The sequence below is a fragment of the Pelobates fuscus genome, chromosome 6 (assembly GCF_036172605.1).
Source record: "Pelobates fuscus isolate aPelFus1 chromosome 6, aPelFus1.pri, whole genome shotgun sequence".
Taxonomy (NCBI): Eukaryota; Metazoa; Chordata; class Amphibia; order Anura; family Pelobatidae; genus Pelobates; species Pelobates fuscus.
The window spans coordinates 78457106-78482838 of NC_086322.1; the positions used below are offsets into that span (position 1 = coordinate 78457106).

General features: G+C 40.8%; 1 protein-coding gene across 2 annotated transcripts in view; it reads left to right on the plus strand.

Annotated features, from left to right (window-relative positions):
* Positions 1-25733, plus strand: part of DTHD1 (death domain containing 1) — a 46945-nt gene that overhangs the window by 17053 nt on the left and 4159 nt on the right. Inside the window, exons 4-9 of one of the 2 annotated variants that reach the window (XM_063459907.1) lie at positions 1085-1267; positions 4710-4954; positions 6143-6301; positions 20885-21174; positions 23283-23527; positions 25106-25163. In XM_063459907.1, the coding sequence (XP_063315977.1) occupies positions 1085-1267; positions 4710-4954; positions 6143-6301; positions 20885-21174; positions 23283-23527; positions 25106-25163 (1180 nt within the window). The remainder of the gene's footprint in view (positions 1-1084; positions 1268-4709; positions 4955-6142; positions 6302-20884; positions 21175-23282; positions 23528-25105; positions 25164-25733) is intronic. The other variant, XM_063459908.1, reaches the window with a different exon arrangement.

The window sequence follows — 25733 nt, forward strand, 5'->3', positions numbered from 1 at the left end:
TCATGAAACACAACATAAAATCTCCAATAGATGTTTCATGGATAATGTTGGATATGGCTGGAAGCTCCAATCAACCCCATATTTTTGGAAACATAATATGGGGCTAATAATAAAATTAAAGGAATTATCTGCCACACTATGAATTAAGAAAAAATCTAATTATCTTAAAAGGGAGAAAAAACTCCAGAAGACAATAGTGCCCTCATAAAATAATAATAATAATAATAATAATAATAATAATAATAATTCCCATTTAATTACATTTTAATTATTTTTAAATTATAATTCCCATTAAACGGTCAAAGGTTACATTGATTCTGGTAGTAGGGGAGTACCAGCAAAATGTGTAAATTAAAAACAGGATGGATGGCAAACAATATTAATAATGCAAAACAAAATAAGAGAGAGAGCAAAAACCCAAAATAAATAAACTATAGATGGTTGCTCTTTCTATGAATGAGTTAAATGGAGCTTATAATCAGATACTCTGGATTTTTTTTTGATCTTCGTGCTGACATTTTGAAAAGTGTATAATCATGCCCAAACTAAATCTATAAATAAAATATAAAAATTAGAAAATAACAATTAAGGGCGAATAGATGAGAATAACAATACCTAACAAAAACTGCAGCAATAGTAGCAAGGTATAATATCACTCATCAGCAAAATAAGTGTAATAATAAAAAAAGAACAAGGAAAAGGGGTATTCCTGGTACCAATAGGTAGGAAATTACACTAATTGCAAAGAATCTATCTCAATCAAAAACAGTAGAATTTATATTTTCTTTTTCTCTTTTTTCATTTTCTTCCTTTACCTTTTCCTTTCCTTTTCCCATTCTTTTCCTTCTTTTTTTTCCCCTTCTCATGCTGCCAAGCAGAAAAAAATAAAAAAATAAAACAGATGGAGCTCAAAAATAAAATGGTTGCCACAGTTCATAGCATGCAGTGAGTTTTGAGATGGTTTGAGTATGAACAAGGTTCCTCTTGTATTATTCCTCATACATGTCTTTTTTTTAAGTCTACAAAACATTTTCAACAAACTGCATTTTATATGATTTATTTAGGATGTTTCTTTTTTTCCAAGCAGGGGAGTTTTGCAGAGGTGAAAGTTTACAAACTTGGCATATTTGCAGTGGTTTCATGTTTGCGTAAGGAGAATTTTACTGTTTTCAGAAAAGGATTATCCATAAAGCTGAGTATGGATTCGAGAATTTCTTTGAACTATCCCTCAGGATGCTTCAACACTTCAGTTATTGTGCAATTCAAGGTAAATATGTGCCTTGGTTTTCAAATATGGAATATTTAATATAAAAGGTGACTCTGGAAAAAAAACATTGACCACATTTAAAAGACTTAATTTTTTTTAATGGGTAAATTGAAAAGTACTCTGCTCAATGTTAATGTGAGTTTTATGTTAGTACATTATTTTTTTATGACTTTTAACTCTAGGTCTGCATGTGGACAGTATTTTTAGTGTAATATTTACGGTTACATTATTATATGAACAGAGGTGATATAGGCTTCCCCAGATGCTCTCCAAGCACAGGTTGCAAGGGTAGTAGCGGATTACATCTGTCGTCAGTTTGTACAAAATTACATTAAGCTGCCCAGAACAGAGTTCCAGTCACGTCTGATGGGGGTGCAACTAACTCCTGGCACAAAAGTCCTGATAACTCTGTATGTTCAGTGTTTCAAGCTGATTTGTTGCTACATGACCACTTCTAAAAACAGAAATAGTCATGGTGGCTGGAGTAACCATTTAACCAGTGGTATACCAGTAATAATGAAATGTAGTTGGTAGCATAATTAAAATGACTTGTCAGTGAAGTAAATGGAAGGCAATCACTGCACAAACACAGGTGGTTACCATTGATTTTTACATAGAGGCTTCTAGCATGCACAATGGCGATTGAACAGCATAACACTCAATAAAGTGGCTGCTCAAAAAAAAAAAGTCCCCCAATAGGTCCCCCCATTGATACTTAGGGCCCCCACCCACCACTCACGGGTGGGGGATGGGGGGAGGCAGTATGCCCCCTCTCCTTTATTACTTATGGCCCCCACCCGCCAATCATGGGTGGGGGCTGGGGTGGGGGACCCTAGGTCACTATTCCATTGAATAGCCCCCACTAGCGGGGCACAGGTTAATTATTTTAGAAGATGCCCCACCATGTCCCCCTTTAATTGATTTGGGGAGTGGGGGCCTATTTTTTTTTTTTTACAATGAGCAGCCACTTTATTGAGTGTAATGCTGTTCAATCACCATGAGCAGTGGGTGGGGACCCGAATTAATTAAAGGGAGGAACTAATGTCCCCCCTGGTCCTCACCCATGAGCATGGCCGGACAGGGAAAAAAGATTACTTTTGGGTATTTATAGGCAGAGCAGTAGGAGGGGTTGGGGACAAAGAGGGTGTGACGCGCACACCACCTCAAAGTGTATCGGAGCTGTAGTGTGTATGTACAGGGGTGGTAGTGTGTGTGTGTGTGTTTAGGGACTGTAAATAGTGGTTGTGTGTAATGTTCATGTGTGTGTATAGAGATTGTAGTGTGAGTATAAATGTGTCATGTGAACATATATATGGGCTGTAGCGTGCATGTATTTAAAATATGGACTGTAGTGTGTGTGTACAGAGGCTACAGTGTGTTTCGATAGTTGTTGTGCATATGGTGGGGGAAATAATAATTGTATATATGGTGCAGTGTTTTAATACAGTGACTGTAGGTTTAATAATGCAATTGTGGGTTAATGCAGGTTAAGACAGGATTTACGCAGCATAATCTGGGTTTAATTTAGCAGGTCACGAATTTAAGTCTGCAGGTCTATATAATACTTTCTGATCATTCCAAGATTTTGTGTCATATCATGATTTATTAAACATGCCAGGATTCAGCGTTGGACATTGGGAGTGGTATGGAACTTTTCCGTTAGTAAGATATGTCCATTTTCAATTCCCCATAACACCTAATCTAGCAAACAAACCTCATAATATTGTGATATTTACTCATAGCATACATTTGAGGCATTCTAAAACCAGACATAGTGATACTTTTTATATGACATCATCACTTTCAAAGTTTAGTTTTTTTTCTGAAGTATAAACATGTCGGTATAAGATGTATTGCACGCTGAAGACAGCACGAGGTGAAAAGGAAGATATACGTAATTTTGCTAGTTAAACAGTAAAAACTATCTTGAAATACTTATTCCAAACATTTTGCATACTAGTAAACATTTTGCCTGTAATAGGTATGATATGGTATGCAAGGCAGTTAAGAGCAATTTCTTTTCGATTCACCATCAAGTTGGAATAACCTCTCAGGAATCCCGAGATGTAGACGTTGTTATGATAGAATTTAAGTAGTTCTCATAATACGAGTCATTTATATAACATCTCATAGGAATGGCATTAGGCAGAAATAGCTCTTATACAATCTCATTGAAATGCCCCTGTCTTATGTAACCCAGTGCAACCGAGCAAACACATTATAGAAAACTTCTAATGGAAAAATGTATTATTTCAGTACAATTAACCACCGTACCATTTATAACACCACCGATATAGTCCCAAAAGACATATTAGGTGATTCTACTATATTTCCAACTAAACGTTTGTGGTGTGAAGCAGAACGTCCTGTTTATCAGTTTATATAGCAGGACCACAGACACAGATTATATTCTTTGTATAGTCAATACATCAATTCCAGTACAAAGTAATTATAGTACCCACTGATGGTATTGTAATTTGAAGAAACAGAATTATTTTGATGGTTGTTACATGTCGTGTTCCTCTGTGTTTTTAGTAAGAATTCAAATGCTGTTCTGAATAGAAAACAACAGTTTACACTTAGAATACGTAATTGATTTGATATGTTTTCACCCAGCAGTCAGATTTGCCTCGGGATGATTTTCTGCATTACAAATTTCCACACTTTACTTGTACATAATTATTGCTTGTTTGCTTCATATGAGCCAAAAACCAGCAGGCATAGGTTTCAAGAAAAGGAAAAAAGATAGAAAAAAAATCAACTAAGAGCATAATGGAATAAGAAAAAAGTTAAAGCGATTTTGGCAGCAAACTTGTTTACAGTGTGTTTTATATACTGTGTACTTTTGTGTGATAGTAATACCCAAAAGCTACAATCCTCATTATGCCATAGAAACCAAGGGGTCAGCTCGTAATAGGAGCTATAGTTTAAGAAGAAATTGGACGTATCTAACTTGCCAAGATCTATATTGGAGAATCACTAGACAATAAAAAAGAAAGAAAATGTTTTATGATTTTCAGTTAGTGCCAAAAAAGTTTACTTTTTAGGTACACAGACTAAAGCGTAGCCTTGCAATAGTGCCTAACGAGATTATAAAATTTAGGAAACCATGGAATTGGACAATTAATAATAAAGATTTATAAACTGAACAAGGACATGTTGTGAATTGACAACCAAATTACAAAATGTAGGCTGAAATAGTTTAAGAAATATCCATCTGAACTTTTTTGTTGCCTAATTTTGCAAATGTCTTGGGAATCTAGGCCAGTGAGCTATAGTGGTTATTTTGCTTGAAGTGTCCCTTTAAACAAATTGTGATTAATGAAATATTTTTTTTAATACAATTTATTCTTACTGCTATGTATATGTCAGTAAGCATATTGTGAGCATATATATTCATGAATTTGAAATATCATTGATTTTTCATTAATTAACCCTGTAGGTTCAGCCAATTGATACATCATTAATTTCTCAACTGAAAGTAAAACATGATATATACCACTCTGTGGTGTCTAGCAGTCCTTTGGTCCACGTGAAGCAACCATCATTCCAGGCTTTCCACAAGCCTGTCACAGTAATTCTCCCATGTCCTCCTAACCCAGAGAAAAAGAAGCAAGGAGAGGATATAGAAAACAAACGGGCATCAACAGCTACAGTGCCAAGAGTCACGTCTTCACACCAAATACGGTAATATTTTTCTAATAATGGAATCAGTCTAAATATATCTGAAATATCTTGGAACTTAGAGTTTCCATTTCAAAGGGGCGTACCCGGGCCGGATTTAGCTGTCAAAATATAGAAATATAAGTCAGTGAAAAATCACTCCTTCCAGTAGACAGCAACTAAATCCTCTAGTCCAGGGGTGATCAAAAGGTCCCCAGATGTCATAAAACTACAACTCTAATGATGCGTTGCATGCCTTCAGAATGACAACGCATCATGGAAGCTGTAGTTTTAAAACATGTGTGGAATCTACCTGTTGTGGACCCCTGCTCTAGTCAACATAATCACAGCAGCATACACAGAAAATGTAAAATATAAATGAAAATCTTTATTAAATATTACACAGTAAATAACTAGACGCTGTCTCAATATGCAATAACAGTTAATGCCCCCCCAAAAAACATGGAAAATCATTGACATGATAAGCAAAATATACACTACAAAGAAATATATAATTTGATATAAACATAAGTATTCATTAAGCAGTTAGTTTAGCTCAGACACCGTGTTCGACTCGTGGTGAAGTATCACAACATTTTGCCTGTTGTTTTTTCTCAAGGCCCCTGATTACCCTCTTTACGTTAGGCCAGAGGCACGAGTAGTGACAGGATTGTAAACCAGTCGCAAAGCAGTGGTTAGTGACTCACCTTGAAAATAACTGAAATTATTCATTATATATCAGACTATATTTTAGTCCTCTTTAATTTAGTAAACAAAAAGTTTAAAATTGACAGATTGACAAATTGACATTGTCAAATCCAAATCATTAAACCCTGCTGTGGTTTCTTGATATGACTTTAGATTGCTAACCACAGAGATAAGTCAAGACCTCTTGTAAAATTTTAAAGGACAACTCCACACACATAAATCACTTCAGCTTGAGGAAGGGCTTGCAAATGCTGCGATTGAGAGATCTGCATCTTTTGTGATCTGTTTTTAGATATATCACAAGTAAAAAAAATGCACAATTAAATTCATGTATGATTTCTTTGGGACATATCTACTAAATAGTGATATGTATATATATATATATATATATATATATTATTATTATTTTTGGCAGTGGAGTGTCCCTTTAGAGCACAGTAGTTTCTAGGTTTTATGACTTTTTTATGACTTGTTTTTTGATATATCTACATGATTATATTATAGAGCTGTCAGTGCCTCTGTAAAGAAGCATGGGGATAATCCAACTGAACTGCTAAAATTGCTTGCTTTCAAAGAAGACCAGTGGGCTGTTTTGGATGATGTTGTTGTGAAAAATGTACAGAATGGAATAGTCTCATTTGAAGTGTCAGAACATTTACAAAGGTATTTTTTTCCACATACTCTTCTCATTGTACTATATGTAAATTGTTTATTAAATGCAACAATAGCCCCGTAGTACCCAAAGTAACATTTTCACATTAATTAATGACACATGATTTGCATTGACTTTGTATAAGAAAGCACGAATATAGTATTGTGTCAAAAACAGGGATGTGTTGATTTACTACACATTGAACTGATGATCAGAAAGCTTAACTAAGACCTCAATCTAATATTGTTGTATAAGCTTTCCAAATGATGGAATAGACTTTCAAAAATAACTTAATATTCTGAAAACATTTTATATATTATTTTTTTGCATATATAAGATATATATAATTTAAAAATATATATTTTCTTTAATATAGATATATTATTTTTTACATATGATACATTTTTGATATTTAATTACCGGTATGTTGAAAAAAGTTTTTTAAATGCTTATCTAAAAATAATAAATAATTTGGAAAACATCCAAAAATATTAAATTATGGCCAGATGAGTTAATTAAGGAGCAGACAAGAATGGCATAGTGAAGGAGCAGTGGAGTACAATACAATCAATATTTTAGGTATGTATACATTCATTGGATCTGTGTGTATCTCTGGATATGGTCTTTGGTGTTATATAGATGTGATATGGAATTTATGAAGCAGATCCAATATAGAATTCCTGCAAATATGAAAGAGTTTAATTAATTGGTATTTCTGGACTTGAGAGTTTCCATCATCGTTAAACAGGTGATATGACTTGTTCTGCACATTGTAGTCATTAAAGTCAAAGTGGATTTTCTTTTTAACTAAAAAAAGTTATGTTCCTTTACCTCCGTGCATGTTGTATGTAAAAAGACCTGAGTTCTTTTAAACTTTACTTCCCTTGTTAAACCTGGGACCTACCAATGTGTTATCAATTTAGCAGAAATTCCTCACCCTTGAGTGAGAAAAGGTGAGCACTAGTGATGTCCCGAATGGTTCGCTGGCGAATAGTTCCTGGCGAACATAGCATGTTCGCGTTCGCCACGGACGGCGAACATATGCGATGTTCGGTCCGCCCCCTATTCGTCTTCATTGAGTAAACTTTGACCCTGTACCTCACAGCCAGCAGACACATTCCAGCCAATCAGCAGCAGACCCTCCCTTCCAGACCCTCTCACCTCCTAGTCAGCATACAATTTAGATTAATTCTGAAGCTGCATTCATTTTTATTTTTTTTGTATTTTTTTTTTGTGTTTGTGTTTATTATACATTATCCTCCATAGCCAGTAACCTGTGTTTATTATACATTATCCCCCCATAGCCAGTAACCTGTGTTTATTATACATTATCCCCCCATAGCCAGTAACCTGTGTTTATTATATATTATCCCCCCATAGCCAGTAACCTGTGTTTATTATACATTATCCTCCCATAGCCAGTAACCTGTGTTTATTATACATTACCCCCCATAGCCAGTAACCTGTGCTTATTATACATTATCTCCCCCATAGCCAGTAACCTGTCTTTATTATACATTATCCTCCCATAGCCAGTAACCTGTGTTTATTATACATTATCCTCCAATAGCCAGTTACCTGTGTTTATTATACATTATCTCCCCCATAGCCAGTAACCAGTGTTTATTATACATTATCCCCCCACAACCAGTAACCTGTGTTTATTATACATTATTCCCCCACAACCAGTAACCTGTGTTTATTATACATTATCCCCCCACAATCAGTAACCTGTGTTTATTATACATTATCCCCCCATAGTCAGTAACCTGTGTTTATTATACATTATCCTCCCATAGCCAGTAACCTGTGTTTATTATACATTTTCCTCCCATAGCCAGTAACCTGTGTTTATTATACATTATCCCCCATAGTCATTTATCGTTGGACCTAGGCAGCATGATGTCTTAGGCTGGCCCAGAGAGTGAGTGAGTGAGTGAATAATATAATATATGTTCAGAAACATATTAGTAATATATGTAAATCGGGTTCATGCAAAGAGGGTGAAAAGGTATTAAAGAAAAACACACTTATTGCATCAAATTTACAAAGCCAAACTTTTAAAAGCTTTCCTCATTTCTTTCTCGGGATGAGGAATATATCGGTTGTAGACTGAGGATTTCCATCTGCCCAATCTTTTAATAATATGCACTGGAGTGTCAGTGTTGAAGGAGACCGAAGCTGCCCCTATTTTAAATGAAAGACCCGAGACATGGATACAACCCAATCTTAGGAGTAGTGTTCTGATGTAGAAGATTCATTTAGCCATAGTCAGAGGGATTCAGTGAGAGTAGTGGTGAAATGTGTGTGGCATGACTGAGTGTGGGTAAGTAAGAGTCAAGTATTTTAACTGGGCACTAGTTCTAGGTGGGATAAAGTGGTATAGCGGATGGATGAGTAGTTTGGTTCGTTTTAGAGGTTTGTAGAGAAAGTATATAGTGTTCATGATTTTTAGCGATATCCAATATTTTTAAGGTGGTCCCAGTGCCACCAGTCATATCTGGTGTCACAATAGCTTGCATTTAAAAAAAAAACTAAACTTTTTTGACTGTAATATAATAGCAGTCAGTTTCCTTCACACATGTGCGTTTCAGGGCCTGCCAGAGCACAGTGTCACACCAGTGCAACTCATATCTGGTGTAACAGTAGTGTACATTTAAAAAAAAAAAATACAGGGGGCTTGTTGTCACCTTTCGGGGACCCTTGTGTGTTGTACGTGGCTGGGTGGAGGAAGAGACCTTCAATGACATCAGTGAGGACAAGGAACGGGACATGGCTAGCTTGGTATCCAACCTTGTGCAAATGGGGAGTTTGCGGTTGTGCAAATGGACTGTTTGCGGTTGTTTGCGGTGCGTTAAATGTGTAGTTTGGTCTGTCACTGTGAAGCGGGCGTAACCCTTACACTACCTGATCGATACAACAGCAAACCTGATGTTTTAAAGCACGTTATTCCAAACAATTTAGGAATGTTAGTTGATTTATGCCCTTTCTGGATTAAAACCAGACTCTGCATCAACTATGTAATTTTCAATGGGAGTTTTGCCATGGATCTCCCTTCGGCATGCCACAGTCCAGGTGTTAGTCCCCTTGAAACAACTTTTCCATCACTATTGTGGCCAGAAAGAGTCCCTGTGGGTTTTAAAATTTGCCTGCCTATTGAAGTCTATGTCGGTTCGCCGGGTTCACCCGTTCGCGAACATTTGCGGAAGTTCGCGTTCGCCGTTCGTGAACGGAAAATTTTATGTTCGCAACATCACTAGTGAGCACCTGCACACCATGAAAGAAAATTCATAAATACATTTATTGCCCATACTTACCTGCATTAGTGACTGACTTGATGAATTAAATCTCGTGCATAACTTATTTAGAATTTCCTATGTAACACTGATAAGAGAAATTTACTGAAGAATAGTGATGTACCGAACTGTCCGCCGGCGGACAGTTCCCGGCAAAATTAGCTTGTTCGCGTTCGCCGCGGCGGGCGGACACATGCGCAGTTCGATCCGCCCCCTATTCGTCATCATTGGGCAAACTTTGACCCTGTGCCTCTCGGTCAGCAGACACATTACAGCCAATCAGCAGCACTCCCTCCCTTCCACACCCTCCAACCTCCCTCCCAGCATCCATTTTCGATTCATTCGGAAGATGCATGCTTAGTGAGAGGAGGGAAAGTTTAGCTGCTGCTGATTACATAGGGAAATTGATAGCTAGGCTAGGGTATTCAGTGTCCACTACAATCCTGAAGGACTCATCTGATCTCTGCTGTAAGGACAGCACCCCAAAAAAGCCCTTTTTAGGGCTATAACATCAGGCTGCTTTTTTTTTTTTTTCCTGTGTAATGTAATTGCAGGTGCCTGCCTGCCAGCCTGTGTGTCAGGCTCACAGCATATACTGTGCCCACTTGCCCAGTGCCACCACTCATATCTGTTTTAACAATCGGTTAAGCTTTACATTTAAAATAAATAATTTTTTTTCACTGTAATAGAAGAGCAGTTGCCTGCCTGCCAGCTTCTGTGTGAGGTTGGATGCCTTGCCCATTTGCACAGTCAGTGCCACCACTCATATCTCTTTTAACAATCGGTTAAGCTTTAGATTTAAAATAAATAATTTTTTTTCACTGTAATAGAAGAGCAGTTGCCTGCCTGCCAGCTTCTGTGTGAGGTTGGATGCCTTGCCCATTTGCACAGTCAGTGCCACCACTCATATCTCTTTTAACAATCGGTTAAGCTTTAGATTTAAAATAAATAATTTTTTTCCACTGTAATAGAAGAGCAGTTGCCTGCCTGCCAGCTTCTGTGTGAGGTTGGATGCCTTGCCCATTTGCACAGTCAGTGCCACCACTCATACCTGTTTTAACAATTGGTTAAGCTTTCGATTTAAAATAAATAATTTTTTTTTCACTGTAATAGAAGAGCAGTTGCCTGCCTGCCAGCTTCTGTGTGAGGTTGGATGCCTTGCCCATTTGCACAGTCAGTGCCACCACTCATATCTGTTTTAACAATTGGTTAAGCTTTCGATTTAAAATAAATAATTTTTTTCCACTGTAATAGAAGAGCAGTTGCCTGCCTGCCAGCTTCTGTGTGAGGTTGGATGCCTTGCCCATTTGCACAGTCAGTGCCACCACTCATATCTGTTTTAACAATTGGTTAAGCTTTCGATTTAAAAGAAATAATTTTTTTTCACTGTAATAGAAGAGCAGTTAGTTGTCTGCAAGCGTCTGTGTTTCAGGCCTACTTCAGCGTGTGCTCTGCAGACCTGTGCCAGCGTGCTTTGACAGTTGCCAATCATATCTGGTGTCTCTTTAGCGTGCTTTTACAACCAAAATTTTGTTTCCACTGTAATAGAAGAGCAGTTGCCTGCCTGCCAGCTTCTGTGTGAGGTTCACATTGGATACTGTGCCTATTAGCCCAGTGCCACCACTCATATCTGTTTTAACAATTGGTTAAGCTTTCGATTTAAAAGAAATAATTTTTTTTCACTGTAATAGAAGAGCAGTTAGTTGTCTGCAAGCGTCTGTGTTTCAGGCCTACTTCAGCGTGTGCTCTGCAGACCTGTGCCAGTGTGCTTTGACAGTTGCCACTCATATCTTGTGTCTCTATAGCGTGCTTTTACAACCAAAAAAAACAGTTTTTCACTGTTATAGATTGAATAGCAGTTACTTGTCTTCAAGCGGGTGTCTCAGGCCTACTTCAGCGTGTGCTCTGCAGCACTGTTCCAGTGCACATTGCCAATCATATCTGGTGTCTCTATAGCGTGCTTTTAAAAACAAAATTTGTTTTTCACTGTTACAGATTGAATAGCAGTTACTTGTCTTCAAGCGGGTGTCTCAGGCCTACTTCAGCGTGTGCTCTGCAGACCTGTGCCAGTGTGCTTTGACAGTTGCCACTCATATCTTGTGTCTCTATAGCGTGCTTTTACAACCAAAATTTGTTTTTCACTGTTATAGATTGAATAGCAGTTACTTGTCTTCAAGCGGGTGTCTCAGGCCTACTTCAGCGTGTGCTCTGCAGCACTGTTCCAGTGCACATTGCCAATCATATCTGGTGTCTCTATAGCGTGCTTTTAAAAACAAAATTTGTTTTCACTGTTACAGATTGAATAGCAGTTACTTGTCTTCAAGCGGGTGTCTCAGGCCTACTTCAGCGTGTGCTCTGCAGACCTGTGCCGGTGTGCTTTGACAGTTGCCACTCATATCTTGTGTCTCTATAGCGTGCTTTTACAAACAAAATTTGTTTTTCACTGTTATAGATTGAATAGCAGTTACTTGTCTTCAAGCGGGTGTCTCAGGCCTACTTCAGCGTGTGCTCTGCAGCACTGTTCCAGTGCACATTGCCAATCATATCTGGTGTCTCTATAGCGTGCTTTTAAAAACAAAATTTGTTTTCACTGTTACAGATTGAATAGCAGTTACTTGTCTTCAAGCGGGTGTCTCAGGCCTACTTCAGCGTGTGCTCTGCAGACCTGTGCCAGTGTGCTTTGACAGTTGCCACTCATATCTTGTGTCTCTATAGCGTGCTTTTACAACCAAAATTTGTTTTTCACTGTTATAGATTGAATAGCAGTTACTTGTCTTCAAGCGGGTGTCTCAGGCCTACATCAGCGTGTGCTCTGCAGCACTGTTCCAGTGCACATTGCCAATCATATCTGGTGTCTCTATAGCGTGCTTTTAAAAACAAAATTTGTTTTTCACTGTTATAGATTGAATAGCAGTTACTTGTCTTCAAGCGGGTGTCTCAGGCCTACTTCAGCGTGTGCTCTGCAGACCTGTGCCAGTGTGCTTTGACAGTTGCCACTCATATCTTGTGTCTCTATAGCGTGCTTTTACAACCAAAATTTGTTTTTCACTGTTATAGATTGAATAGCAGTTACTTGTCTTCAAGCGGGTGTCTCAGGCCTACTTCAGCGTGTGCTCTGCAGACCTGTGCCAGTGTGCTTTGACAGTTGCCACTCATATCTTGTGTCTCTATAGCGTGCTTTTACAACCAAAATTTGTTTTTCACTGTCATAGATTGAATAGCAGTTACTTGTCTTCAAGCGGGTGTCTCAGGCCTACAGTGTGTGCTCTGCAGCACTGTTCCAGTGCACATTGCCAATCATATCTGGTCTCACAGTAGCTTGCACGCATAGTACCACAAATCCCCCAAAAAATGACAGGCAGAGGCAGGCCACCCCGCAGGGGCCGTCGTGGTCGTGGTGCTGTGATTCCCTTTTGCCCTAGAATAATGCCCAGTTTTCAGAAGCCACGTACCCTGAACTTGAAAAGTTCTGAGGACTTAGTTGACTGGCTAACACAGGACACCCAATCTTGTACAGCCTCCGCTCGGAACCTTGACGCACCATCCTCCTCCAGCTTAGCTTCAGGCACCTCTCAAGATAGCACTCACCCGCCTGCCGCCACCACCAAAACTAGCACCACAGCCGCTTTACTTGGTATGTCAGAGGAGTTATTCACACACCCGTTTGAAGAAATGAGTGATGCGCAACCATTATTGCTAGAGGATGTAGATAACAGGGATATTTCTCAGGCAGGCAGAATTAAACACATGGAGGTACGGTGTGATGATGATGATGATGTTGTACCCGCTGCTGCTTCCTTTTCTGAGTTGTCAGATACAAGCGAAGCGGTTGATGATGACGATGCGTCCATGGATGTCACGTGGGTGCCCGCTAGAAGAGAAGAAGAACAGGGCGAAAGTTCAGATGGGGAGACAGAGAGGAGGAGGAGGAGACCAGTTGGAAGCAGGGGGGGGTCGTCGCAAGGAGCTAGTGGCACAGTCAGACAGCATGCATCGGCACCCGGGGTCAGCCCGACAGCACGCCAATCAACGCATGCTGTGTCCACCACCAGAATGCCGTCATTGCAGAGCTCAGCAGTGTGGCATTTTTTTTGTGTGTCTGCCTCTGACAACAGCCATGCCATTTGCAACCTGTGCCAAAGGAAACTGAGTCGTGGGAGGTCCAACACCCACCTAGGTACAACTGCTTTGCGTAGACACATGATCTCACATCACAAACGCCTATGGGATCAACACATGAGTACAAGCAGCATGCCTACTCTAAGCCGCCATCCTCCTCCTGGTCCAGCATCTTCAGCCACGTCAACCACTGCTGTCCTTCTTGCCCCCTCTCAACCATCCGCCACTCCGTCTCCCGCCTTGAGCAGTTCCCGCTCATCTGCCCACAGTCATGTGTCTGTCAAGGACATGTTTGAGCGTAAGAAGCCAATGTCACCAAGTCACCCCCTTGCCCAGCGTCTGACAGCTGGCTTGTCCGAACTATTAGCCCGCCAGCTTTTACCATACAATCTGGTTGAGTCTGAGGCGTTCAAAAAATTTGTAGCTATTGGGACACCGCAGTGGAAGGTACCCGGCCGGAATTTCTTTTCACAAAAGGCAATCCCCAACTTGTACTCGATTGTGCAAAAGGAAGTCATGGCATGTCTGGCACACAGTGTTGGGGCAAGGGTCCATCTGACCACTGATACCTGGTCTGCAAAGCATGGTCAGGGCAGGTATATCACCTACACTGCGCATTGGGTAAACCTGCTGACGGCTGACAAGCAAGGAATGCGTGGCATTGCAGAGGAGTTGGTGACACCGCCACGAATTGCAGGCAGTCCTGCTGCCACCTCCTCTACTCCTCCTACTCCATCCTCTTCCATAACCTCCTCGGCTGAGTCCTCTTGTGCCGCTGCGTCTTGCTCCACATCAACGGCACCCCCCCAGCTCCCCAGGTACTATTCCACATCCCGGATACGGCAGTGTCACACCGTCTTGGGTTTGACTTGCTTGAAAGCAGAGAGTCACACCGGACAAGCACTCCTGTCCGCCCTGAACGCACAGGTGGAAAAGTGGCTGACTCCGCAGCAACTGGATATCGGCAAAGTGGTGTTTGACAACTGAAAAAATTTGATAGCGGCATTGAAGTTGGGCAAGTTGACACATGTGCCGTGCATGGCACATGTGTGTAATCTGATCGTACAACGCTTTGTGCATAAGTACACAGGCTTACAGGACGTCCTGAAGCAGGCCAGGAAGGTGTGTGGCCATTTCAGGTGTTCCTACACGGCCATGGCTCACTTTGCCGATATCCAGCGGCGAAACAACGTGCCAGTGAGGCGCTTGATTTGCGACAGCCCTACACGTTGGAATTCAACACTCCTAATGTTCGACCGCTGCTCCAACAAGAAAAAGCTGTTAATGAATATTTGTATGACCGGGGTACTAGGACAGCCTCTGGGGAGCTGGGAATTTTTTTGCCACGTTACTGGACGCTCATGCGCAATGCCTGTAGGCTCATGCGTCCTTTTGAGGAGGTGACAAACCTAGTCAGTCGCAACGAAGGCACCATCAGCGACATCATACCATTTGTTTTCTTCATGGAGCGTGCCCTGCGAAGAGTGCTGGATCAGGCTGTAGATGAGCGTGAAGAGGAAGAGTTGTGGTCACCATCACCACCAGAAACAGCCTTATCAGCATCGCTTGCTGGACCTGCGGCAACGCTGGAAGAGGATTGTGAGGAAGAGGAGTCAGAGGAGGATTGTAGCTTTGAGGAGGAGGAGGAGCAAGACCAAACACAACAGGCATCCCAGGGTGCTCGTTGTCACCTATCTGGTACCCGTGGTGTTGTACGTGACTGGGGGGAAGAACATACCTTCAATGACATCAGTGAGGAGGAGGAACGGGAAATGAGTAGCTCGGCATCCAACATTGTGCAAATGGGGTCTTTCATTCTGTCCTGCCTGTTGAGGGACCCTCGTATAAAAAGGCTGAAGGAGAACGACCTGTACTGGGTGTCCACGCTACTATAAGCAGAAAGTGGCGGAAATGTTACCCAATTACAACAAGTCGGAAAGGATGCAGCATTTGCAAAATAAATTAAAAAGTATGCTTTACACAGCGTATATGGGTGATGTCACAGCACAACGGGAATCTAACAGGGGGAGAGGTGGAAGTCATCCTCCTCCTCCCACGACCACGCCGACAAGGACAGGACGCTTTAAAGACGTGTTGTTGATTGAGGACATGCGGACCTTTTTAAGTCCTATGCATCGCCACAGCCCTTCGGGATCCACCCTCAGAGAGCGACTCGACCGACAGGTAGCAGACTACCTCGCCTTAACTGCAGATATCGACACTCTGAGGAGCGATGAACCCCTTGACTACTGGGTGTGCAGGCTTGACCTGTGGCCTGAGCTATCCCAATTTGCGATAGAACTTCTGGCCTGCCCCGCTTCAAGTGTCCTGTCAGAAAGGACCTTCAGTGCAGCAGGAGGTATTGTCACTGAGAAGAGAAGTCGCCTAGGTCAAAAAAGTCTAGATTACCTCACCTTTATTAAGATGAATGAGGGATGGATCCCGAAGGGACTGACACTGGGCGATACATTCGATTAAAAAAGGCCTGATGAGATGAGCTGCCTTGGGCTAAAAATGGTCCACACGCTGCTGTATTTTAGCTCTGAATGACGTTTGACTTGCGTGACTTATCCGCCACCAACTAGGGTTCAAGCCGCCATGTTTTAGGGCACTTTCTGCCTGTGAAACAAACATCAATTTTTCTGGACGCTGCTACAGCAGCGGCTGCAACAATACCAAATTTTTCAGGCATGTGTACATGCCTAATTTTTAGGCCCACTGGTGCAAGTGGACTGATTACAATTACAGGGCCTCTAAAGAGTCCTGTATTGTTATTTGTCGTCACTACCTTCCCGCGTCGGGAGTGGGTCATTTGCGCCCCTGCTGCCTTCCTTGCATGTGGTAGCTGTTTGTCAGGGATTTGTCAATCCATATCTGCCAAGTGACCCTATGTAGGGGTAACAGTCCCTATTCTGCTCTGTGTCAGTGTGTATCATGGTCTCTGTGGACAAGGAACAGTCTCTATTCTGCTCTGTGTCAGTGTGTATCAGGGGTTTTGAGGACAGGTGTCAATCCATATCTGCCAAGTGACCCTATGTATATCTGCTGTCAGTACACAGGAAAAGTTTAAATATTTCTTGTTCTACGTTCTCTGCAACTCCACGCACCGACTCATCAAATACGTGAAGATCTGGGGTTTCTCTGACTCTCCTCAGTAGTGTATCAAACAGAGTCTGCACTGTGGTAACACGGACATCTTCAGGACATAACTCAACTATTTGCAGATAGGCAGTCTGCAGCTTCTCTTTTTCACCTGTTCTCTTCTTTCTCTTATGCGTATTCTTGTCTATATGCAGGTGGTCTCTTGCCTTTCTTTTAACCAATTCGTTCCTTCCATATGGTTTCAAAAGATCTCTGGCATCATTACTTTCAACGCAAATAACGTCATCATAGTTAGTCTCCTCATTATTCACCGGGAAGAGAGTGTTTGCACTGACTACCCACAGCATGCTCTTGCCATTGCCTACTCCACCTTCAACGACAGGGTGCAAGTCCCAAGGAGAAGGATCATTCACTTTATTATCTGTCTTTATTTCACAAGTAGTGCCTGGAACATCCTCATGGGTCACAAGATGTAAATCTGGACTAATGTCAACCCCAGGGTCTGGAAAATCGAAAGAGTCCTGTATTGTTATTTGTCGTCACTACCTTCCCGCGTCGGGAAGATTTCTTGCACAGGGCGCCCAAAGGCCTAAGGCTGGCCCTGCGCATGGGTCAGTGGCTCTGCACCAGACTTCCCTCCAATTGATCAAAGTTAAAGGATTTCAAGTGGACTGACTACAATCACAGGGCCTCTAAAGAGTCCTGTATTGTTATTTGTCGTCACTACCTTCCCGCGTCGGGAAGATTTCTTGCACAGGGCGCCCAAAGGCCTAAGGCTGGCCCTGCGCATGGGTCAGTGGCTCTGCACCAGACTTCCCTACAATTGATCAAAGTTAAAGGATTTCAAGTGGACTGATTACAATCACAGGGCCTCTAAAGAGTCCTGTATTGTTATTTGTCGTCACTACCTTCCCGCGTCGGGAAGATTTCTTGCACAGGGCACCCAAAGGCCTAAGGCTGGCCCTGCGCATGGGTCAGTGGCTCTGCACCAGACTTCCCTCCAATTGATCAAAGTTAAAGGATTTCAAGTGGACTGATTACAATCACAGGGCCTCTAAAGAGTCCTGTATTGTTATTTGTCGTCACTACCTTCCCGCGTCGGGAAGATTTCTTGCACAGGGCGCCCAAAGGCCTAAGGCTGGCCCTGCGCATGGGTCAGTGGCTCTGCACCAGACTTCCCTCCAATTGATCAAAGTTAAAGGATTTCAAGTGGACTGACTACAATCACAGGGCCTCTAAAGAGTCCTGTATTGTTATTTGTCGTCACTACCTTCCCGCGTCGGGAAGATTTCTTGCACAGGGAGCCCAAAGGCCTAAGGCTGGCCCTGCGCATGGGTCAGTGGCTCTGCACCAGACTTCCCTCCAATTGATCAAAGTTAAAGGATTTCAAGTGGACTGATTGCAATCACAGGGCCTCTAAAGAGTCCTGTATTGTTATTTGTCGTCACTACCTTCCCGCGTCGGGAAGATTTCTTGCACAGGGCGCCCAAAGGCCTAAGGCTGGCCCTGCGCATGGGTCAGTGGCTCTGCACCAGACTTCCCTCCAATTGATCAAAGTTAAAGGATTTCAAGTGGACTTATTACAATCACAGGGCCTCTAAAGAGTCCTGTATTGTTATTTGTCGTCACTACCTTCCCGCGTCGGGAAGATTTCTTGCACAGGGCGCCCAAAGGCCTAAGGCTGGCCCTGCGCATGGGTCAGTGGCTCTGCACCAGACTTCCCTCCAATTGATCAAAGTTAAAGGATTTCAAGTGGACTGATTACAATCACAGGGCCTCTAAAGAGTCCTGTATTGTTATTTGTCGTCACTACCTTCCCGCGTCGGGAGTGGGTCATTTGCGCCCCTGCTGCCTTCCTTGCATGTGGTAGCTGTTTGTCAGGGATTTGTCAATCCATATCTGCCAAGTGACCCGATGTAGGGGGAACAGTCCCTATTCTGCTCTGTGTCAGTGTGTATCAGGGATCATTAAGATAGGTGTCAATCCATATCTGCCAAGTGACCCTATGTAGGGGGAACAGTCTCTATTCTGCTCTGTGTCAGTGTGTATCAGGGATCATTAGGATAGGTGTCAATCCATATCTGCCAAGTGACCCTATGTAGGGGGAACAGTCTCTATTCTGCTCTGTGTCAGTGTGTATCAGGGATCATTAGGATAGGTGTCAATCCATATCTGCCAAGTGACCCTATGTAGGAGGAACAGTCCCTATTCTGCTCTGTGTCAGTGTGTATCAGGGATCATTAGGACAGGTGTCAATCCATATCTGCCAAGTGACCCTATGTAGGAGGAACAGTCCCTATTCTGCTCTGTGTCAGTGTGTATCAGGGATCATTAAGATAGGTGTCAATCCATATCTGCCAAGTGACCCTATGTAGGGGGAACAGTCTCTATTCTGCTCTGTGTCAGTGTGTATCAGGGATCATTAGGATAGGTGTCAATCCATATCTGCCAAGTCACCCTATGTAGGGGGAACAGTCTCTATTCTGCTCTGTGTCAGTGTGTATCAGGGATCATTAGGACAGGTGTCAATCCATATCTGCCAAGTGACCCTATGTAGGGGGAACAGTCCCTATTCTGCTCTGTGTCAGTGTGTATCAGAGGCTTTGAGGACATGTGTCAATCCATATCTGCCAAGTGACCCTATGTAGGGGGAACAGTCTCTATTCTGCTCTGTGTCAGTGTGTATCAGGGATCATTAGGATAGGTGTCAATCCATATCTGCCAAGTGACCCTATGTAGGGGGAACAGTCTCTATTCTGCTCTGTGTCAGTGTGTATCAGGGATCATTAGGACAGGTGTCAATCCATATCTGCCAAGTGACCCTATGTAGGAGGAACAGTCTCTATTCTGCTATGTGTCAGTGTGTATCAGGGATCATTAGGATAGGTGTCAATCCATATCTGCCAAGTGACCCTATGTAGGAGGAACAGTCCCTATTCTGCTCTGTGTCAGTGTGTATCAGGGATCATTAGGACAGGTGTCAATCCATATCTGCCAAGTGACCCTATGTAGGAGGAACAGTCTCTATTCTGCTCTGTGTCAGTGTGTATCAGGGATCATTAGGATAGGTGTCAATCCATATCTGCCAAGTGACCCTATGTAGGAGGAACAGTCCCTATTCTGCTCTGTGTCAGTGTGTATCAGGGATCATTAGGATAGGTGTCAATCCATATCTGCCAAGTGACCCTATGTAGGAGGAACAGTCCCTATTCTGCTCTGTGTCAGTGTGTATCAGGGATCCTTAGGATAGGTGTCAATCCATATCTGCCAAGTGACCCTATGTAGGGGGAACAGTCTCTATTCTGCTCTGTGTCAGTGTGTATCAGGGGTTTTGAGGACAGGTGTCAATCCATATCTGCCAAGTGACCCTATGTAGGGGGAACAGTCTCTATTCTGCTCTGTGTCAGTGTGTATCAGGGATCATTAGGATAGGTGTCAATCCATATCTGCCAAGTGACCCTATGTAGGGGGAACAGTCTCTATTCTGCTCTGTGTCAGTGTGTATCAGGGCTGGGCTTTGAGGACAGGTGTCAATGTTAGGTGATTTCTGCCCTTTATGGATTAAAAGCAGACTCTGCATCAACTGTGCAATTTTCCATGGGAGTTTTGCCATGGATCCCCCTCCGGCATGCCACAGTCCAGGTGTTAGTCCCCTTGAAACAACTTTTCCATCACTTTTGTGGCCAGAAAGAGTCCCTGTTGTTTTTAAAATTCGCCTGCCCATTGAAGTCAATAGCGGTTCGCGCGGTTCGCCGGTTCGCGAACATTTGCGGAAGTTCGCGTTCGCCGTTCGCGAACCGAAAATTCCGGGTTCGCGACAACACTACTGAAGAACATTTTGTTTACAGGGTTGCTAACAGAGCATGGCTAAAACATATCACTTTGTATCAAACTCATCTACCTGATTGTGAAATTGTTATATCCCCCTAAATAAATAAATAGCAAATGGCAAATAGAGAAAAAAACAAATCAACTAATGTAATACATTGAAAAAAACTGATGTTACATAATCATTGTTAGAATGCCAATGTTTCTTAGCTTTCATAAAACATGTCCTTTTCTTTTCTTTTATTTCAGTTTCATTGTGATTCGTCTTTCCTCAGCTATGGACAATGCCCATTTGCTTTCATTTATTCAGAATTTACAAGATGTTACCTATAGCTCCATGGTAAATGTAATTTTGTACAGAAAAAAAGATAATCCTCAGAAAGCTGTTTTTCAAGTGGTCTCATCAAAGGAGCTAAATTGGGAGGTTCTTAACTTGCGTGAAGCAGGATATATAGGACCTCCTGAACCTTCTGAGCAAATACCACTTCAAGAAGGAGAGCAGATTTATCTACGTTTTTGTGGCAACATAGCAGCATCAGGTTTGTTGTCTGTAAAAATTGTCTGTTATTAAAGGGAACCTTTAGCCCCAAATATAACAATCATTATATATGGATTATAGGTTATCTTTTACCCCCCCCCCCCCTTTATGTCCACTCACATTTACTGATACATTTAATAAGGATTACTCACTTCTTTTCCAGTGCTAGGCATGTGCCGCCAAATGCTGTGCTCCTCCACTCAAATGCGGCTATCAACTGCATTTGAGTCCCAGATTTAGTTTTACTCAGTCTGGAGGAGGAAGCGCTTCGAGTGGCTGTCAATAAGACAGCCACTAGAGGTATATATAACTTTGTAATGTAAACATTGCAGTTTCTATAAAACTTTAACAGTTTACATGGCAGGGGTAAAATCACAGTATCACGGCACCCATCACTTCATTGAGATAAAGTGGTCCAGGCAACTATAATGTTCCGTTAAGATTTTCATCTTTATTTTATAGCATAATTAGGAATGTTTCATTGCTTTGGTCTTTGTACTTATACTGCAACATGTTGTTAAAGACGTGTTCAAGAACCACAGAAATGTGCATCTCATTATTTTTTTCCCACGTGTTTGAAGTAAATGAGTAATCTGTATATATAACTACAAGCGTGATCTGTGTCCATGTACATACTTATTTAGAAGTAATTTGCTTTACAGTAAGAAAACACAGCAGAAAAGTGATAAAGAGCATGAATTATATTGATGATAAGCAAACAGAAAAACAAGTTCAAATAATGAATGAATTGTGGACAGAAAACATGGCGAAATTGGAGAAAAAGACTGTATATTTTTTTACCTTAAAGGGACATTGTAGACATCATAAAATATAATCTCCTTGAATTGGTTATAAAACCTGAAGTCCTATGGCACTCTCCCACCATTCAGTGTAAATCTATTTTTGAGCAGTTTAATACTAAATAAGGCTTCCTGGCCACTTACAACCCAGCCACTACTGGAGGTATGGCTAAGGAAGAGATTACACACTTCCAGCCATACCATCTCATACCAGCAACAGGCACTGTGATAGGCTGAAAATGGTAACCTGACACTGTGATCCAATCACAGCTACTCATTACTGCTCAGGCTAAGGCTTACTCATTAACCCAAGCAGCACACAGTGGATACACTTTTGTTTCTTCTCAATTAAAAAAACAAAAACATACAATTTTTTTGTATAGCAAAACTGCAATAAATGCAACAATCTATTTATGCACAGCAACCATCAGTTGCAATTTATCATTGCTGGCTTTAACCAATCAAGAGACTGCTGAACGTTCGAATGATTAGAGTACACACACAAGGGCTTAATAGACTATGGTCATTGGCTAAATCCATCCACATAAGAAAACTTGTGTGGAGGATTAAATGCAATGCTAGGGAGGACAAAGCAAAAATAAGGGAGGTGCAGACCACAGAAAACACAAAGGGGTTCAAGGACCTCTAAAGCCCCCCACACCACTTTGTTTCAATGAAGCATAGGCCCAGTCCTTTTTACCGTGCAATGTAAAACATAGCAGTTTTATAGGAACTGTAATGTTTACATTGCAGGGTTAAGCACACCTCTAGTGACTCTCTTCTAGACAGGCAGTATAGTTTTTTCCTCTACAACAACTGAGTAAGACTCAGTCACATCAGGTTGCAGCGAAGAAGGAATTGAATTCCATGCTTTCCTATGGAAAGCATTTGGATATGCTACCTGTGCTTTACACGCATTTTCGTCAGTTTCCAATGTTCCACTCTGAGGAGCATTCGATTGACCATTGGCTTGAATCTGTATGACATCGCTGATGGTGGCGAGTTCTGCAGTGGTGCACCTTTTTTAAAGTTTTTACTGAAAATGAGGTGGAACCTAAAACTACTAAGCAACTAGGGCACTATAGTATTTGGAACTGAGGTTTGTATTCCTAATGCTAAAGTATTCTCTTAACATGACATTGTATAATGGAGGTCAATTTGTAAATACATATTGAAATTTGATACCGAATTTAAAACTTTGTTGCACCTTACTAGGCCTGTTATTTATTCACTGTACCTTTTTATGTAAACATTTAATGGTATTTTATTTAGTAATATTCATAAAAATATGTTCCATTTCTTTTCTTAGATGGAAAAACTATGGCCAATACCTTCAAACTTACATTTCATTGTCAAAGAAAACAACAATTACCTCTCAATCTTTCTGTTGTTGATGAATTTGGCAATCATAGCTCACAGCACTATAAAGGTACTGTAGCTATCTACAAGCTATCCAAAGAGGACATCATTGAAAGTTACAAGAGTAGTGTAACAAGCGATGTATTATTACAACAGCGTACTCCAGTTTCCAAATTAGCATTAACCCTGCCAAAGGTAAGAAGACTTGTTCATCATCTGTTATGTTTTACCCAATGTTCATAGGATATCAGATGTATCATTTAGTCCAATCCCACCGTTAGGATATACCATTACATCCTAAACAGCATGTGCTTTAACAACATTAGTGCGTAATGATACATGTCTGTGCCCCTGCAGCCCCGCGTGAATCATACTCACCTTGCCGTATCTGATCAGGGTGCTGCCTGGTAACCCAGGCTATACCCCGAGTTCCAATCCAGCCGATGACTTGGATAAATTTGATTGTCAGGATTGTCATCGGGGGACTACCTGGATTGTCAGGGAATAAACCAATATATAATTAATACAATAACAATATAATTATACAGGGGAAGGTGAGGAGTCCCTTTAAAAGGTAATTAAGTCCCTCCCACAACTCCAGGCAATGCCTTAAAAATTGTGTTTGAGGCACAAAGGCTGTATTGAGTAAAAGTGAGAAAATTAGGAATAGCGTAATACAGAATGGAAAAAGTGGGTTGTGCTTTGCCAGAACTGACAATGCAGTAGGCCTGTAAATAGAAAGGGCAAAAAGTATATATACATGCAAATATTTAATACAATCAACAATCAACATAAATACTTACATACAATGTTATTTTGATAAAGATTTGACGGAGTTCCTATAATGGTTGTGGAATGTACTATGAATAGGCTGAGGACTTCCAGCGACCTAATGTTTTAACAATGTGGACTGGTATATGCCTGCTTGAAGAATTTGGCTGTTGTAAGGACTGACCCATGTAGTAATAGTATAGGTTGTGAATGGTGGTTGCAAGGGGAGAGTAAGTAGGAGTCTAATACTTTTACCGCCCTCCGTTTGTTTTGTGTAGGGTAGTATGGAATATCTACATGCTGACTTGTTTCCATGTGGGGTAGGGAAAGTATGTATGTCTATATATATATATATATATATATATATATATATATATATATATAATAAATATATAAAACATACAAAATCCAACGACTCACTCATTCACCAAAAAGCAATTTGATTGCTCACAGAATGTACTAGTTTAAAAAAAAAAAAAAAAAAAAAACACCTAAGCTAGTCGAAAACAATAGGGGTTTAGTTACAGAATATGATTATATACACACACACACATACACACACACACACACACACATATAATTCCCCCAAATACCACCAGGTTACCACCAGACAGAGTATTCCATATGGTGGTAACCTGGTGGTCACATACCACAGATATTACCTTTGTCTAGGGGGAGGGAGATTCACTCTTAGTAATTTCCCGCACTATTTTGCTATTTATTGTTTGTATTTGATTCACACAACACTGTGAACATACATAAAAGAAACTACATGTGCTTGGGTGTTCCCATATATATTTACATTTGTTTACCTTTGGACACAGACAAACTTATTAATATATAGTTTCTTTTATCACATTGTATGTTTTTATGTCAATAAATGTGTATGGTATTAAATGAGATTTTTTTTTATTCCTTAGCTGTCATTTCAATTTCATTTGAAATAAATAATAAGGAAATTATTTTTGATTGCAAATACTTGTATTTTTATTTATTTTTTAGATGGAAAAAAATGTAATTCGCCCCTCAAGTACAAAATTAAGTTCAAGTGATCCCACAGGTACTTTAACAAACTGAGGAAATATAACTATGTTGCAAATGTTGCTTATGATTATTAAATGGAATTTTCTTCGTTAATATTTCATCAGCGTTTATACACATTCTTTTTCAATATCAATATATCATGTTTTAGAGCAAATATCCTCAACAAAATTATCTAGACATTCTAGAACGTGGTTAAAATAAGTTTTGACTATACCAATATCTCCTGGAGTGGTTGGTTCACCTCAAGGCCTGATTTCTCACTGAGACCTTGATAAGAAAAAACAATAAACATTTTGGATTTGTCTCAAATAAGCAAAAATCCTTTATAACTTGTTTACGATCAACACCACCTAAGCTAAATGTAATTGTTGAAGTACTATATATCAATATTTGCTACAGGATATTTAAACTATATTTAAAGTAAGTTATGTTAAACTATATGCATTCACCTCTTGTCTCTCTCATTATTATTTTGTATGCCAAATCATTATCAAATAAGTCCATTATATAACTGTAAAGCACTACATACATATGAATTTATTATTATAATGTGTAATGTAGGTAGTAGGTAGTAATGAAACCTGCA